A 19471-nucleotide genomic window follows, 5' to 3' on the forward strand; every position below is an offset into this window, starting at 1 on the left:
AAACCATCTACTGATCTAAAACATTTAATACCTGTTGATCCACTAATCTTATATTTACATGTAAATAATTGGTGTAAAATACAGTTTGTCATCTTTTCATGGTCATCAGATATGACCCATTTGGATTTTCAGAGGCTCCACAGTTACCATAGAAACACCGTCATCTTCTACAACATTGATTCACCACTAAAACCCATGGAGTTGGATCAATGACAGTGGATGGAGAGACTTGGTTTATGTTCGGTTTATGATAGATTTGCTAAAAAAGTAACTTTTTTTCAATTTTCTCTGTTTCTGATATAATAACCCTCAAGTTTAATCTGAGCTTTTATGAACATCTACATGATCCGTTGATTAAATGCAGGAAAATACCTGATTTTCACTGAAAAAACACAAAATACAGAAGATAACATTACAATAAATTCTAATAAATCACTTAAGGAAGGTTAGATATAGAGAAAAACTCATTTGGGAACTGACACAAAAGTGGCACGGGGAAATTACTTATACAAACTCTTAAAGTTGATGTATTTAGTGGTAAAAGTAAGACTAAAAAGTGATGTAGCGGCGTGATTAGCTTAGTCTTACCTAGAACATAACATAAAACAGTCCTGTTAAGCAAACTTGTGAATATCATCACTGTCGGGTGGAAACCTCTTATGTCCAAAACAGTTATTTTTCAGGAAACTGGAAAAACGATGTATATTCTAAATAAATGAATGGCGTTAAGAGGTGTAGTCACAAGCCGTTCTCCACACTTTTCCATTTCTAAAACCGTCAGGCCAACGTGAAGACTGACCAATAGAATCGTTTCATGCCAAAAAAAAAAAAAAAAAAGACCAAAAATAAACTTACGAGCTTTCTGCACGACAGCGATCATATAGTACGTTTTAATTAGTTTAATAATTAGTTATTCATCTAAAATTGCTGTAATAATTTATTGGATTTGATTGGAAGTAAAATTCAAATCTAACAACCAAAACCTGAAAAAATTACATATTGTCATTGTCAGGTGGAAACCTCTTATGTCCAAAACAGTTATTTTTCAGGAAAACAATGTATATTCTAAATAAATGAATGGAGTTAAGAGATGTAGTCACAAGCCATTTTCAACGCTTTTCCTTTGGTTAAATATTTCTTAAACCATCAGGCCAATGTGAAGACTAATAGAATTGTTTTATGACCCCCCAAAAAAAAAAAAAAAAAAAAAGACCAAAAATAAACTTACAAGCTTTCAGCACGACAGCGATCATATAGCACGTTTTAATTAGTTTAGTAATTAGTTATTAGTCTAAAATTGCTGCAGTAATTTATTGGATTTGTTTGGAAGTAAAACTCAAATCAAACAACCAAAACCTGAAAAAACGACATATTGTCGCTGTCGGGTAGAAACCTCTTATGTCCAAAACAGTTATTTTTCAGGAAACTGGAAAACTGAAATTTATTCTAAATAAGTGAATGGAGTTCAGAGTAGTCACAAGCTGTTTTCAACACTTTTCCATTTCTAAAACTGTCAGGCCAATGTGAAGACTGACCAACAGAATTGTTTTATGCCAAAAAAAAAAAAAAAGACCAAAAATGGATTTACGAGCTTTCTGCATGACAGTGATCATATAGTACGTTTTAATTAGTTTAATAATTAGTTATTCATCTAAAATTGCTGTAATAATTTATTGGATTTGATTGGAAGTAAAATTCAAATCAAACAACCAAAACCTGAAAAAATTACATATTGTCACTGTCAGCTGGAAACCTCTTATGTCCAAAACAGTTATTTTTCAGGAAAAAAAATGTATATTCTAAATAAACGAATGGAGTTAAGAGATGTTGTCACAAGCCATTTTCAACACTTTTCCATTGGTTAAATATTTCTTCAACCGTCAGGCCAATGTGAAGACTGACTAATAGAATTGTTTTATGACCCCCCCAAAAAAAAGACCAAAAATAAACTTACAAGCTTTCCGCACGATAGCAATCATATAGTATGTTTTAATTAGTTTAATTATTAGTTATTAGCCCTGCAATGAACTGGTGACTTGTCCAGGGTGTACCCCGCCTTCGCCCCTATGTAGCTGGGATAGGCTCCAAGCGACCCCCGTGACCCTAGTGAGGATAAAGCGGGTTCAGAAAATGAATGAATGAATTCGTTATTAGTCTAAAATTGCTGCAATAATTTATTGGATTTGTTTGGAAGTAAAACTCAAATCAAACAACCAAAACCTGAAAAAATGACATATTGTCGCTGTCAGGTGGAAACCTCTTATGTCCAAAACAGTTATTTTTCAGGAAACTGGAAAATTGAAATTTATTCTAAATAAGTGAATGGAGTTCAGAGTAGTCACAAGCTGTTTTCAACACTTTTTCATTTCTAAAACTGTCAGGCCAATGTGAAGACTGACCAATAGAATTGTTTTATGGCCCAAAAAAAAAAAAAAAAAAAAGACCAAAAATGGATTTACGAGGTTTCCGCCCTACAGCAACAATATGTATGTGAAGTATACTGGTGAGTTTGAAACGGTCACGGACTAATTTTGTTAAATTTGCTGCTAAATTTAATGAACTCATTGTTGCCCAAAGCAGTGGCTGCACATTATACCCAGTATTTGCAGTTTTAACAAGAATAAGCTTCAGATGCAACACGTGAGCTTTAACAACACAACATTTCTGCACACACGTCATGTCTTAGAGTAGAACCTTTTGTGGCACAGTGGGCAAATTTGATCAACGTGCTTATTTTCTGCAGGTTAGACACTGTTTCCCACGCTGGTAACCCACAATGATGCACATTAGTGCCTCAAGACATCCCCCACTGTTTGGTAGAAAACAGTAATAGTGTTTTCCTGCCCTTTACTCTGCACTTGAACTACACAGAGATCACCTGTGGAGAGCGGGGACGATTACACCGACTAATAACTCCCTTTAACGTACACGTTATATGTGATTATTGCATTAAGGCGGACTGAAAAACATCCGAAGCGATTCTTTTTACTGTCCCGTTTGATGACGCATTGTTCCGTAAATGAAGATCACGCCACGGGAAAGGGGATTTGCATCTGTCCTACACAATAGCGTAAACAATTCAAATGTCGGGGGGTTAAATGTATTAACCCCGCAAGGCAAGAATTTAAACAAACATGTCTGGATGTTAGCGTCCGGGGAAGCAGCACATGGGTAAACATGCCAATTAGAGAGATCCATGGCATACAAGGAGGCCTCCAGTCCATCTAATAAATGGTTAAGCGCCGGGTCATTTCAAACCAACCAGTAAGAGCCAGCACCCTGCTAATAGAGGCAGCTTTGTGCCGCAGACAATCAGGGTTTGGAAGGCCCGCATAATAAATACCATTTATGTCCTGCCAATTAGACTAGCAGTGAGCCCATTCAGCTGGCCGTCTATTCTCCTCCCTGCACACAAAGATGATCATCAGGGGAGATCAGAACAATTAACTCACTATCTTCTCCCCCTGCTCCCCATTGTCCAATATCCAAGCCATTAAAATAATTAAGGAAATATTGTAAACCAATCCAGCTGTTTGCTTTAATTGAAAGTGTGCACATGTTGAAATTTGGCATCTTGAAGAGGGGGATACAGACATGGAGCGGGAATATAAATGAAGCCTCTTCTATTGTGTTGTTGTTTTGTGGGAGATGTGACACGTCTGCGTGAATACTCCCACAGTCAGAGCGTCGGACAGGGGAACAAATTGATTTTGTTGCTCAAATGATAAATTACGAGCGAGCGCGATGATAAAGTGAAGGAAATTGGAATCCGTCGGCCTGATTGAATTGAATTGAGGGGTTGGGAGGTAAATCAGAAATCATGACGGTGGTAATTCTTAAGTGACTGTCTTGTCGTGAGATTACATTAACTCGTAAAGACCCAGTCCTACTTAGTTCCAGAATGGTTTTTATCTATATTTAACTCTTCTTAAGTGTAGGGATGTAACGATTACCAGTATAAACCGCGATAAAGTTGCCAACGGTTAGTATTACCGTTTAAATTCTAATTATCATGATAACCCTGTTTGATTACCGCACTTTTCCAGAGAAAACGCCTACGTAAAGATCTGCTTTTATGTCAAATATTTGAGCATAGTTTTAATTTATTATAATTTTAATTTTCTATACCTAATATTTGTATTTGTATTTGTATTTATTTATTTAGCACAATAAAAACAGTGCAGGGAGGGAACGAAGCCCAAAGGGCTTGTACAGAGTTCCACTCCCATCATCTACTATAAAAAAAATAGAATGTACAAACATAAGAAAACAATAATTAAACAACAAATAACAATATAGAAAACACTGAAAAAGTCAGGACAGGAGATGTTTTTTCAGTGAGTTTTTGAAAGATGTAAATGACAATATAGACTTTAGAGACATGTCTAGATTGTTCCACAATTTAGGACCTCTAAATAAAATATTAAATTGATGACCAGATGTTCGACAGAAGGGTAAAGGAAGATTGTCGCTATGTCTAGTTGAGTATAAATGTAAATCGGATGAAAAACTAAAAAAATATTTAATATTTGGAACCAATTTCAACAATACAACTATAATAATTATAACCGTGATAATTTTGGTCACAGTAACCGGGATATGAAATTTTCATATCGTCACATCCCTACTTCAGTGATTTATCATCATTTTTTAAGTATTATCCTCTGTATTTTGTGTTTTTACAGTACAAATCTGTTTTTTTTTTTCTATATTTAATTCATTGATCATGTAGATTAGGGGTCCCCAAAGTTTTAAACTCACAACCCCCAAAATAACGGTGCCAGACTGGTGACCCCCACTATCCCGAAGTGACTGAAAGATAAAAAAAAACATGCACACAGGACTCACTAAAAAGCATGTCCAAACATAGCCATAACAACACAAAAGAACAGAACAGCCTGACAACCATGACATATATATAACAATTTACTATTAGATAAAAGCTGAATACGTCAAAGTGCATACAGGACTCACACAAGGATACTGTGGCATATTTAGCGCATTGCATTGTGGGTACTGGACATTTGACTCATTGTGTTCAGTTTTATGTGCAGGGGTTCAAGGGGGGGGGGGGGGGGGGGTGTTAATGTTTATGTAGGTTAATGTTAACTTAATTAGGTTAGGTTAACTTGAATTTCCCTTGGGATTAATAAACTATCTATCTATCTATCTATCTATCTATCTATCTATCTATCTATCTATCTATCTATCTATCTATCTATCTATCTATCTATCTATCCATCCATATCCATCCATCCATCCATCCATCCATTTTACATGGTTTATTGGCCTTGTTATGTTTATTTTTATTAATGTGACCCCATTAGTCAAACCTGTAGGCCGAAAAATCCCTTACCTGTTTGCCAATGTCAAGTTGTTGTTCATGTACTATTATTCCAAACTCTGGTCTTCTAAATAATAATAATAATAATAATAATAGTAACTTTATATGTATAGCACCTTTAAAAACAAAGTTTACAAAGTGCTTTGACAGAGGGCACAACAGCACGATACATGAAGCAAGTAAAAACACTAAAACAGAATCAACACAATTAGAGAGATGTATGAACAAGTTGATTATCAAACAGGATCAAGTTTAAAAATTAAAATTAAAAGTCAAAAAGGGACAGACATCACATAAAAGCAAGTCTATAAAAATGTGTTTTAAGAAGTGATTTAAAAGATGTCACTGATTCCGCAAGCCTTATCTCCTCGGGCAGGCCGTTCCAAAGTCGAGGGGCCCTGATGGAAAATGCCCGGTCACCCTTAGATTTAAGCCTCGACTTTGGAACAGCCAGGAGCCCTCTGCCCCCCCGAGGATCTAAGGCTGCGTACTGGCTCGTAGTCAACTAGCATTTCTTCTATATAACTTGGGGCCGGGCCCATTCGAGCTTTAAAAGTGATCAGTAAAATCTTAAAATCAATTCTAAAACAAACAGGGAGCCAGTGGAGGGATGCCAGGATAGGAGTGATATGATGTTGTCTGTTAAAACCAGTGAGAAGCCTAGTTATAAATAAGAGTACTTCCTGTTTTCCCAAAGATTCGCAGACCATACTTCCTCCTGATGATCGTAAAGTGTCATAATACTGACATCGATATGTCGCATTCACGTCGGGGGTCACATTAAAAGAATTTAGAAATTCATCTCACAACCCCCCATTAGAGTCCTGTGACCCCCAGTATGGAAACCCCTGATGTAGATGTTCATAAAAGCTCAGATTATCGTTGATGATTCTTATATCAGAAACAGAGAAAACCTAAGTGACTTTTTCAGCAAAATATATCACTAACAACATAAACCAAGTGTCTCCATCCAGTGTCATTGATCCAACTAGATGGGTTTTACTGGTGAATCAATGCTGTAGAAGATGACGGTGTTTCCACGGCAACTACAGAGCCTCTGAACGTCCAAATAGGTCATGTCTGATGACCATGAAAAGATGACAAACTGTATTTTACACCAATTCCTTACATGTATTAATAGAATTAGTGAATCAAAAGGTATTAAAAAGAGTTTATATCAATAGATGGTTTTGGTCATTGGTGGATGTTTGGGTCTTTATGGGTTAAATTAACCCATAGAAACCCAAACAGCTACTGGCGGGATGAATTTGTGGAATGCACAAATTACACTGAAGATATTAAAAAAATCAATCATTTTAGTTTAGGGATCATATAAAACCCTACTTCTGTCTCAAGTGGGTTGGATGAGTAAAGTATTACCATAATACCATATTGATAATGATAACTCTAAATTTGTCCTCCGTTTTTTCTGTTTTTGCTTATGTTATTCACATTTTTGAAAAGGATAGTTTGTAGTTGCAAACATTTTCAACATGTAATTTTACTTTTTTTTTTTTAACTTTATTTTGTCATAAAATTGTCATTATTGTAAAAAACCCAAAGGCATTCATCTCTGCTGTTGTTAAAAATATATCACTAACAACATAAACCAAGTGTCTCCATCCACTGACATTGATCCAACTAGATGGGTTTCACTGGTGAATCAATGCTGTAGAAGATGACAGTGTTTCCACGGTAACTACGGAACCTCTGAACGTCCAAATGGGCTTTTTTTCCTGCTTTTGATATGAAAACCCTAAACTTTAATCTGACCTTTTATGAACATCTACACAATCAGTGAATTAAATAGAGGAAAATACCTGATTTATACCGATAAAATACAAAATACACAGGGTACTTTTATAAATAAATGGTAATAAATCACTTAAGAAAGGTTAGACATAGAGAAAATTTCATGGGAAGAGGCATAAAAGTAGCGTTGGGTCTTTATGGGTTAAAAGGAATCCACCAAAAACATTATTTTTCTGGTATTTTTGGTCAGATTAGATGCTTCTCTGCAGGTTTAACAAAATTGCAGATGTCTGATTGAATATTTTCCTGCATATAAACACACATATTATCACATTGCTTTATTTAATGTCCATGTAAACAGTTAAATCCATCCTCAGCTACTAATCAATGGTATTAGTCAGCTATACTTACCTGAATATCATTGCTTTTTTGATCAGTTCTTCGACAAAACAAGCATTTCACTGAGTCATTGCGCGTATTATGTGCTCGCAGCTGAACCTCGAGAGCGTGATGTTCGTAGCTATCGACATTCTTTCATAATGTTAACAACAGTCTGTGCTATCTGGAGAACATTACGTTTACAGTCGTATCTGTTTCGGGCACAGACCCATTTCCCACAACACACCACTGCTCAACATCTCCATGGCATTTAAAAAAAAAATGACTCAACCAAATAAATATGTTCACTTGTTTAACCTCCAGACAGGAATGTTTAAAAAGTGATACAGAAAAAAAAAAAAAAAAAAAAAAAAAAAAAAAACAGTTATCTGATTTCACCCCCAACACATAGTTTCTCAGTGGCAGTTTGTTTTCCTCTGGCGTCCTAGAATTGCACTGTTGTGAACACTTCAGGGAAGATGGGCTGCTTGATACTGCTGGTATTTATTTCAGACTCAGTATTTTTCCTCTCACGGTGGGGAAGTCTAGCAGTTTGCTGCCAGACTCTCCACTCAATGATACATACAGAGGTTTTTTTTTCTTCGGAAACTATGGTCTCTCCTCTCACTGCAGGAGCACTTCCTCAGACTGTAAGCGTCAATATTTCAAGATAAATTGGAAGACAAGACTACCACTGCACTGGCTAGGCAGCAGTTTCTATCTGCTACTGTCTGCCTTGCAGGGTTAATTGTCACCATTAATATGTTTTCGAGTGTTGTGCAAGTTACTTCCAAACTGTAATCCATTACAGATTACTTGTTACTGTTATTACCTCCACCAACACTGTAAGCCCAGATAAGTAGAGTTTACTCAAAAAATTTGAGGCATTTAAATGATTTGAGTAATGATCGACTAATCAGCTGGTTTAAGTAGGTTCAACTTTAATGCTAAAAGTATTGAACTTAAACTATGAAGTAGAAAACACGAAAAGACAAGTTATTTGTACTTTAAATCTGTTGTAAAATCAACCCCACTATCCAACCATTCAACTCAGCATTTTAGGTTACATTGACTAATTTTCTCAATTGCAGCCAGATTAACCCTTTCATGCATTAATTATGAGAATCTTAATCAAGATATTTTTCCTGAGTGATTTTATTCCTCTTTAGGCATGGAAAAAAAAGGAAAATTTTTATGAGCCTATTTTTCATGGAGTTGCAAAAATGTCCACTCAGCTGAAGAAGCAAAGAAACATGTATTTACTGATATACTGCATGAAAACTATGAAATAAAAAACATTTTTAATGCTGCTAATCTGATGTTTTTTCAAATTTTAACATACCTGCATGGAGATAATTTGCAAAAAAAAAAAAAACAACTTTTTGTTTAAAAAACAAAATAGTTATTCACAGTCTAATAACAATTAGCTTTTTTTTTTTTTTTTTTACACTTAAACATGTTTCTGCAGATCAGGTTTATGTAGATTAGCAAAATTTACAGTAATGGGGTGAATAACAGTGTATGGGATGATGCATAAGCGTATCTACTGTGTTGGCTGATATGGAACTAAAACAACAAAATCCATAAATATATAAGAGAACAGCTTTGAACAGCTGTCCACTGTAGTGACCACTATCCATGAAAGGGTTAATTTATCATTGATTAAACAACTTTTTTGAAGATAATCAAACTCCAAATCCTATTTCTGACCATAATAGTTACAAAATTATTCAATTTAATATTTTGTAGCAGAAATGGAAGTTAGCTCAATGTCATTTGCCAGTACAGGAAGTGCTTTTAATTTGACAAGACATTAAGATTTCCATTGCACAATAACAGTCTTAGATGAACAGGAAAGCTATTGTTCTTCCTCTGGATCTGACTCATGGTGCAGCTCTACAAAAATACAAAAACAAACACAAAAAGGCCAATAAACACTGCCATACACACATTAAATCCAAATTAACACTAACACCACAACCCCGCTGAACCCCTGCACAGAAAAATAACACATTTTCAACAACATGCCCAATACCCACAATGCAATGCTAAGATAAAAAGGTGTGGTCATGACTAAAACTTAGTGATTTAATTCCATTCGACTTAAACTTTTTCGTACTTTCAACTATGTCTACAAATTAGTAGAATATACTTAACATTTTATAGTAACATCATAAAACTTAAATCATTTAAGTGCATTGTAATTAAAGCATTTTAGTAAATACAAATTCCAGGCTTACAGTGAAGGAGGTTATGTTTTTGCCGGCGTTGGTTTGTCTGTCTGTCCGTGTGCAAGATAACTCAAAAAGTTACGGACAGATTTGGACGAAAATTTCAGGAAATGTTGATACTGGCACAAGGAACAAATGGTGGTGATCGGAGGGGGTGGGGGTGGGGGGGCACTGACCTGCCTTGGCTGAGGTCTACGCTCTCCGAGTGCTTTTGTAGTTTAAAAGTACTTCCTTACCTTACAATATTACTGTCTCACAATTGTAATGCGTTACCTGACTCCTGTATTACTTTTGAGTTGAACACCAACAGGAAATAGAACTTTCCTGTTGTATTTTTGGTTCCTTAAGGTCTCACGGTCTTGCTGGGTTTTTTTTTTGGTTTGGATTGGGTTTTTTTCATTTGAGAAATTAAATAATGGGCGAAAAGTGTGTTATAACGCAAACGCTATTGAACATGTACCGAGTAAAATATTACTGAACATTGATTAGTAATGCCTTACACTACTGCGTTACAGCAAAAAAGTAATCAGTTACTGTAACGCGGTACTCCCAACCAAGGTTATAATAGTTTGGGATTTTTCATTATAGTTTAGTTTTATTTAGTTTAGACTGTTTTTTCTCTAATTCATTTAGTTTTGATTCGTTTTTCGAGCAGGTTTGCTAGTTTTTAGTAGTTGTCATTTTCTTCTAAATGCTTAGTTTTAGTTTAGTTTTAGTTTAGTTTTAGTTTTTTCATATCTTTTATCTTCTTCACCATCGTATTCACATAAATCCCATACAGGACTCTGCTGCTTTCTCCCAACTTTAGTGTCTGTGTTGCCAGGTAGAGTGGGGATGAGAAGACGACTTTAAACCACAGGTACCATATGGTGCCGCTAGCTAAAATTGCTCGAGCAAAATAAATTTTCAAATTTTCAATCCAACATTGACAAAGACGAAGGGAATTTTATCCATAATTTTTATGTTTTACTTAGTTTTGTAAGCACACAATACAGTTTCAGTTATCGTTTTTTTCTTTTAATTCTAGTTTTTATTTATTTCAGTTAACGATAATGTTTTTTTCAATTCTAGTTTCCGTCATTTCGTTAGTTTTCGTTAATGATAAGAACCTTGGTACGAACCCTGATGACTGGTTTGAGTGGATGTGCTTTACTTGACATATCATATCCTTTATAATGTGTGACTGTTGCACATGTCGCTATGGCGATGCTCGTCATATTGTGACTGTATTCCCTTTTCTGTTTTTTTTTTTTTTTTTTTTTTTTTCTGGCAGAGTTAAGAGCTTGTTTTCATAATGACACCAGGAAGTTTTTAGAGCAGGTTCGCTAGTTTTTATTAGTTTTCGTTTTCTTGTTTTAATTTTGTTTTATTTTTTTATATCTTCTCCGTTGTATCCAAATAAATCCCAGACAGGACTTAATTCTAGTTTTTATTTATTTCAGTTAACGATAATGCTTTTTCAATTCTAGTTTTCGTCATTTCGTTAGTTTTTGTTAATGATAATAACCTTGGTACAAACCCTGATGACTGGTTTGAGTGGATGTGCTTTACTTGACATATCATGTCCTCTATAATGTGTGACTGTTACACATGTCGCTATGGCGACGCTTGTCGTGTTGTGTGGACCAACTGTATTCCCTTTTCTGTTTTTTTTTTTTTTCTGGCAGAGTTAAGAGCTTGTTTTCATAATGACACCAGGAAGTTTTTAGAGCAGGTTCGCTAGTTTTTATTAGTTTTCTTGTTTTAGTTTTGTTTTATTTTTTTCATACCTTCTCCGTTGTATCCAAATAAATCCCAGACAGGACTTAATTATAGTTTTTATTTATTTCAGTTAACGATAATGTTTTTTTCAATTCTAGTTTTTGTCATTTCGTTAGTTTTCGTTAACGATAATACCCTCGCTCCCAACACTGATGTTTTCACTGCCGAATGTGGAACGCCAGCAGAAGCAGAAACAAAGAGCTGTGATTTTGAAAGAAAAGACACACTTGGCCAGATCGTGCGCGCTGTCACGTCGAGTCGGGCTGCAGATGTGCAGATCAAGTCGCTTCCAGACGTGACTGTACGGTTAGAAAGCGGCGGTCCGGTCGTCTTTGTTCCCTTCGAGCTGGAGTGGGATGCGGTGGAAATGTCTGAGGATCGCTCTCACCCATGGGACAGCGATGTAAGGGGAGGGAGACAGAGAGGGGGGTGGTCTGCTGGGGGGGGGGGGGGGGGGGGGGGTCTCTTGGCCACTAGTTTAGGGTTTGATTGGTGGGTTTTGGCCGGAGTAGGGGGAACATCTGTGGCGTGGCACTGCCAAGCTCGCCGTGTGACAGCCACACTGGTGGGACCAATTGTTCTGAGTGCAAAGAACAGTAATCACTCCAAGCCCAAGTGGTTGAACGTTTTTTTGTTTTTTTTTTTTCCCTTTAACGTATTACCCCCTCCTCTTCTCCTTTTACATCCGTGGTGCACTGATTGCTTGTGTTGTCTAGCTTCCAGACTCATCTAAATATAGCATCTGTGGATGTATGTGTTTGCAGGAGACCCATCCACTTGTGAAATTTAACTGCTTAGCAAACCCACCCACCCACCTCCACCCTCCCACCCTCCTCCGACATATTAGAGGAGAGCAAGAACAGTATAGGACAATGCGATAAAAAACAAAAAACAAAAAAAAAACAAACAAACAAGACTGGTTTCATCCGGCCCTTGTCAAACACCGGCTTTGTAAATTGATATGAAAGCTGCCTGATCAAATCCTGACCTCTGCTGCCCCCTAAAGAGCAAAGACGAAAAAAGCAGCGCTAAAGCCAGCCACTGTACCTCTGTCACTTCCTCTTGTGCTTCTCCGTCTGACAGCGAAATCAAAGCACACAGACGTGTTAAGAAGGCAGCCTTTCACTTTAAGCTGACAAACCTCTCTATTTACCTTTGATGCTGTGGAGTGGGAGTCCATTTGTTCATGGTTTGTACAAGTGCACTACAAAGGCTTGTGTGCATAATCTCTCCAAAGGCAACAGATTACTGCAGAGTGGAGGTAGCGCCTCAGCTCCAGTCATTTATATTTAAGAGAGAAAGCTTTGAAGAAACAAACGATCAAAAGTCAGTCCAATCCTACGACGGCGTATTAGGGCCGCAGAAGAAAATAACAACCACTTGTCACTACTGGAATAAAGTAAAAAAATATGGAGATAAAACCTGTAATTTTATGAGAATAAAGTGGAATATAACGAGTCGTAATTTTACTAGAATGAAGTTGTAGTATAATGAGAATAATGTCGTCATATTTTGAGAATAAAGCCATAATATTACGAGATAATGTTGTAATTTAAATTTTTAATTAAAAATAGCATCATTTACGGGAATAAAGTCGTACCCACTCTTCGCATAATGGAGAACTTGGAACATTTTGTGAGGTTATGGTGAAAGTTGCTGCTTCGCTTGTTGCGTTCGCTGGAACCGGAAACTCTGTCATCAACAAGGCTTGAGGCTTACAATTTCTAAATAATGACTTTTTATCGCACTATTGCGAATTTAGTTTCAAAATACGACGACTTTAATCTCATAAAAGTACAACATTGTTTTCATTAAAATTATGAGTTGTTTTTTTTGTTTTTTTTTTCTTTTTAACTACGACTTTATTCTCATAATATTATGGCTTTATTCTTGAAATATTCCAACAAGTGTTTTTATTTTTCCTATTTTCAAAATGTTATGACTTTAATCTCATAAAGTACGATGTTATTTTTGCTAAACTACCACTTTATTCTCATATAATTATGGCTTGAGTCTCGAAATGTTATGACTTTAATCTCATAATAGAATGACATTATTTTTGTTAAATTATGATTTTTTTTTTTTTTTAACTGCAACTTTACTCGCATAATATTATGGCTTTATTCTCGAAATATTACAACTTTATTCTTGTAGTGACAAGTGTTTTTATTTTTCCTATTTTTAAAATGCTACAACTTTAATCTCATGAAAGTACGACATTATTTTTGTTAAATTATGAGTTTTTTGGGTTTTTTTTACTGCAACTTTATTCTCATAATATGGCTTTATTCTCGAAATATTATGACTTTATTCTTGTAGTGACAAGCGTTTTTATTTTTCCTATTTTCAAAATGTTACAACTTTAATTTCATAAAAGTATGACATTATTTCCGCAAAATTATGAAGGTTTTTTTGAACTACAACTTTATTCTCAAAATATTACGACTTTATGTCACTTTTAGTGACAAGTGTTTTTATTTTTCCTGTTTTAAAAATATTAAAACTTTAATCTCATGAAAGTATGACATGATTATTGTTAAGTTATGAGGTTTTTTTTAAACGTCTTTATTCTCATAATATTATGGCTTTATTCTCAAAATATTATGACTTTATTATCGTAGTGACAAGTTTTTTTTTATTTTTCCTATTTTAAAAATGTTGCGACTTTAATCTCATGAAAGTACGACATTATTTTCATAAAAATTGTGCGTCTTTTTTAAACTACAACTTTATTTTCATAATACTATGGCTTTTTTCCAGAAATATTATGACTTTATTCTCGTAGTGATGAGTGTTTTTATTTTTCCTATTTTCAAAATGTTCTGACTTTAATTTCATAAAACTACGACATTATTTTCGTTAAGTAGTGAGTTTTTTTTTTTTTTTAATTATGACTTTATTCTCATAATATTATGACTTTATTCTCGAAATATTACGACTTTATTTTCGTAGTGATGAGTGTTTTTATTTTTCCTATTTTCAAAATGTTACGACTTGAATTTTATAAAACTACGACATTATTTTCATTAAGTCGTGAGTTTTTTTAAATTATGACTTTATTCTCATAATATTATGGCTTTATTCTCGAAATTTTTCAACGTTATTCTTGTAGTGATTGGTGTTTTTATTTTTCCTACGTGGCCCTAACGCGCCGTCATACGATCCACGCAGTGAAGTCTTTTTTTTTTTTTTAGTTGCAGCCGAAGCAGACACCAGGGTTAGTGAGGGGGCTGCTGGCTCCAGTAAAGGAATGAATGCCATACAGGGGTGGCTGCAGGTCAAGGAGCCTGTTGTCAGATAAAGTCACAGCGCTGCTCAGGGCCGACTGCTGAAATAGGGGCTTCCTGGGCTATTCATGCAGCAATACCAGGAGATTTATTGCGCCGAGCGGCCGAGCTGTGCAACAGAAACCTGAGGACAGTGAAGTGGAAACGTGGCTGGGTCTGAGTCTAATGGGGACGTGGGCCCTCATCCCTGTCCGGTACCGCTCCAAACCAGTGGCGCCCATCTGTGGTTGACTTTTACCCCCTTAAAAAAAAAAAAAAATCAGTGTCTGCTTGGTATTGTTTGTGCATGTGTGAATCGACTTGATCGCTATTATTTGAGCTGAAAATAATCTACTTTGTTTTCCACTGTTTGTGCTGTGGATGCTGTTGTTTTGAGCTGATGAACTCTGTTTTAATGAGTGTCCATTGATTTTAACAATGTGAGTTTATTTGCAAAACAAATACCACAGTGGATTATGGTTTGGATAGTTCATCTGTCTGTCCATCCATCCATCCATCCATCCATCCATCCATCCATCCATCCTTCCTTCCTTCTTTCCTTCGATCCATCCATCCTTCCTTCCTTCCTTCCTTCGATCCATCCATCCATCCATCCATCCATCCTTCCTTCCTTCTTTCCTTCGATCCATCCATCCTTCCTTCCTTCCTTCCTTCGATCCATCCATCCATCCATCCTTCCATCTATCAGTCCATCCATCCATCCATCTATCAGTCTATCCATCCGTCCATCCATCCATCCATCCTTCCTTCCTTCTTTCCTTCGATCCATCCATCCTTCCTTCCTTCCTTCCTTAGATCCATCCATCCATCCATCCATCCATCCATCCATCCTTCCTTCCTTCTTTCCTTCGATCCATCCATCCTTCCTTCCTTCCTTCCTTCCTTCGATCCATCCATCCATCCTTCCTTCCTTCCTTCCTTCTTTCCTTCGAACCATCCATCCATCCATCCTTCCATCTATCAGTCCATCCATCCATCCATCCATCTATCAGTCTATCCATCCGTCCATCCATCCATCCATCATCCTTCCTTCCTTTCCTTCCTTCCTACGATCCATCCATCCATCCATCCATTCTTCCTTCAAACCATCCATCTATCTATCCATCCATCCATCCATCCATCCATCATCCTTCCTTCCTTTCCTTCCTTCCTACGATCCATCCATCCATCCATCCATCCATCCTTCCTTCTGTCCATCATCCATCCATCCATCCATCCTTCTTACCATCCTTCCTTCCATCCATCCGTCGTCCATCCACCCATCCATCCTTCTTACATCCTTCCTTCCTTCCTTCCTTCGTTCCTACTTACATCCTTCTTTTATCATCCTTCCTTCCTTTCTTCTTCTTATCATCATCCTTCTAACCATCGATCCATCCATTTGTTCGTCCATCCATCCATCCATCCATCCATCTAACCATCCTTCTTACCATCCATCCATCCATCCATTTGTCCTTCCTTCCAACTTACATCCTTCTTTTATTATCCTTCCTTTCTTCCTTCCTTCCTTCCTCTCTTCTTCTTACAGGGTTCAGTGCCATAAAATTAGTAGAAAAGGGCAATTAAATCATTTATTATTCATTGTACAGTTAATTATCAACCACTTGACCACTTACTTCCTTTTTTATTTTCAATCTGAAAGAACCTTAAGAGCTGAGTCATTATCCAGAAAATAAAAACAATAAAACTTCTCACATTTATCTGCCTGGTTTGGTCCATCTATGGCCTAAAGTCTAGGTATTATCCAGGTTTTTTTTTTTTTTTTTTTTAAACATGAAACAACCTATAAACTAACTGTATTTAACCCTCCTGGTGCTTGGTTCTCATCCTGGCTTATAAATGGATGAATGAGTATTTTAATATTAATATAATCTGTTTTCTGTCCCGTAAATGTTATTAAATATTCCTTCTTTTTTTTTTTTTTCTTCACAGCACTTACAAAATCCAGCAAATTTCCAAACGGCAGCAACCGAACTGTTGGACTGGTGTGGCGACCCCCGAGCCTTCCAGCGTCCCTTTGAGCAAAGCTTGATGGGATGTCTAACGGTAAGTCACACACACACACGCGCGCGCACACACACACACACACATACACACACACACACACACACACACACACCTCTTTCGGATCTAACACTCAAGGACAATGAAGCAAGTGCTGCATTAGCTCTTTGCTGAAGTCCCTCATGGATACCAGGGAGCTACTGTTGAGCTGGTGCCTGATCTTCACGGAGGTCACCACCGAGAGAAAAAAAAAAAAAAACATCTCTGGAAACCATACAGATTTAGTCTCATTTCAGTGACTTCAGTTACACTTTGTGCTGCAGCTCATGAAATTGAAACAGGGATGTCCTCAAAGCGCAAAACAATCTGTTCCGTTTTAGAGAAATATGGCCCAAAAGCACTTAATCTCCTTCCTAAATGCCCTGGAGCTTTGATAAATTAAATAATCAGTATATAATATTAGAAAGCATATTCTATACATGACTTATACATACCAAATGTTACAGTATTCATTATGCAGAGTGGCAGATTTCAGAATAATTGACATTAATTATGGATATTGATGTATTAATGTGATCATTGCTTTAATGCTGAAGCTGCTGATGGTGATTTAACAGTTTTACATAATTTATCAGTTTGTGAATTTGCCCTTGGGATCAATATAGTTTGATCTTAATCTATAATGTTACATCAGAAGTTATTGGTCGGTTCATTTTGTGTTATTTCAAGTAGGTCTGTAACTTGTAACTGAAGTAATCAATTAAAATAGTGGAGTAAAAAGTGGAATGTTGGCCTCAAAATATAGTAAAGTAGAAGTATTTATGAAATTTAAATGATACAATTAGGTTGAAAGTGTACTTAACCCCCTGGTATCCAGGTGCGTCTTTTAAGCACACTTGGCACTGTGTGTTAAAAAAATTCATATTATTTTTCACAGTTTAAATAAAGTTAGAATTCAAAAGTTGTTCATTTTTGCATGATCTTTAAAATTGTGGCCACCAACTAAAATTTTCACATTGTAAACAAAAGAAAATTACAAGACTAGCATCTGTCTCCCAAGTGTGCCTAAAACGCACTATTTCTTCCATTTGATATGTATGATTAGGGCTGACCTTGATTTACAAAAATAAAATCAAATTAGAGCAAAAAAATAAATCAATATATAATATTTAATAGTTTGATTTATAGGTGTGCATTTTACGCACACTTGGTGACAGATGCTAGTATTTTTGAACATTTGACCTAGCGCCAAAAATAATAACGCAAATTAAACAATGTTGGAGTTAATCAATGACATATGCCAGGATGAAAAAACCAAATAATATGTGATCAACTTTTTATGTAGTATATTGAAAAAAATAATTTTTTTGTGTTTTTTGCATCCAAAAAAATGGTTTGTTTACATTACAAACACGGCATTTAAAGGGTTAAAAAATGTGACAATTATTGAGTATTTGGTGTTTTTATTTATGGCTCAAGTTGATGAAATAGAAAAAAGTGTAAAAGAATTAAAAACAAACTGTAGGAAAAAATTTTTGACATTATTCCACAAGTGTGCTAAAAAGGCACCCTTGGTGTTTAGTAAGGGCCTTGATGGATGGGATACTGGAGGGTTAAGTGCAGAATTTGAGAAAATGCAGTGTTTACAGGCAGATATATTATAATTACATTACACTACACAGATATAAAAAGACAAAAACCACATTTAAATGGAAGATTTTTAACACTTTCATGCATTAATTTTTTAAAAATTTACATAAACAGGACTTAAAATATGTCCAGTTGTACTGTTTTTCCATCATCTATTGTTTAGTAAACTAGTTCAGATCCTTCCATTGATAATTACTGCAGTGATTAATATGTTTCAGATACAACAAGTTCTTTAACTGTTCCTTAAACAACCATCAGTTTTCAGAGAGAATAAAGATTGGACTGTGTTTCAATGGAAAAAGGTCATGTGGTCTGATCAGTCCAGATTGACCCTGTTCCGGAGAGATGGATACATTTGGATTAAGTAAAGTATAATAAAAGTACATTAAGAGAAGTTGGTAAAACCAGTTTAAAAAGACAGAAAAACTAGGTAAAATATGGTTAAAACACTAAAATTAGGTAAAAACAGGTCTAAACTTACTGTAAAATCTAAATATTTGACAGTTAAACCAGATTTAAAGATGGTTAAACTGGACTAAAGTATAATAAAACAAAACTGAGAGATGGTTTAAACAGACTAAATTTAAGCAGCATAAAAGTTGGTGATGTCGGTATAAAAGATGCTTAAAATGAGGGTGAGAAAAGAAGTGGATGAAGTGATTACCCATCATGCCTAGTGCCTACAGTACAAGCCTGTGGGGGCAGTGATATGGCCTGGGGTTGGTAGTGTGAACGAATGGAAATTATGCCGTGTGTAATTAAAAGAAAGGTAATACAATGAAATATTAGAGGCCAGGATGTGTATTATTATTATTATTATTATTATTATTATTATTATTATAGGATTTATGTGTCTGTAAATCTCTTTCTATAAAAATAAAAAATAAAAATATGATGGATTTAGTAAAAAAGAAGTCTATTATTTATTATTAAAGTCTATTAATTGAAGTCTATTCTTATTCTTATTCTTATTTTAATATTAATGTGTCCATAAATCTCTTTCTATAAAAAAAAAAAAAAAAAAGATTAAACAAATATATGATTGATTTAGTTCAGAAAGTCTA

General features: G+C 35.5%; 1 protein-coding gene across 2 annotated transcripts in view; it reads left to right on the forward strand.

The window, feature by feature from the left end:
* Positions 1 to 19471, forward strand: part of LOC115439501 (zinc finger MIZ domain-containing protein 1-like) — a 380932-nt gene that overhangs the window by 258395 nt on the left and 103066 nt on the right. For both annotated transcript variants that reach the window (XM_030163314.1, XM_030163315.1), the window contains one exon: positions 16686 to 16799. In XM_030163314.1, coding sequence (XP_030019174.1) covers positions 16686 to 16799 — 114 coding nt within the window. The remainder of the gene's footprint in view (positions 1 to 16685; positions 16800 to 19471) is intronic.

This window comes from Sphaeramia orbicularis, chromosome 19 (assembly GCF_902148855.1).
Source record: "Sphaeramia orbicularis chromosome 19, fSphaOr1.1, whole genome shotgun sequence".
Classification (NCBI taxonomy): Eukaryota; Metazoa; Chordata; class Actinopteri; order Kurtiformes; family Apogonidae; genus Sphaeramia; species Sphaeramia orbicularis.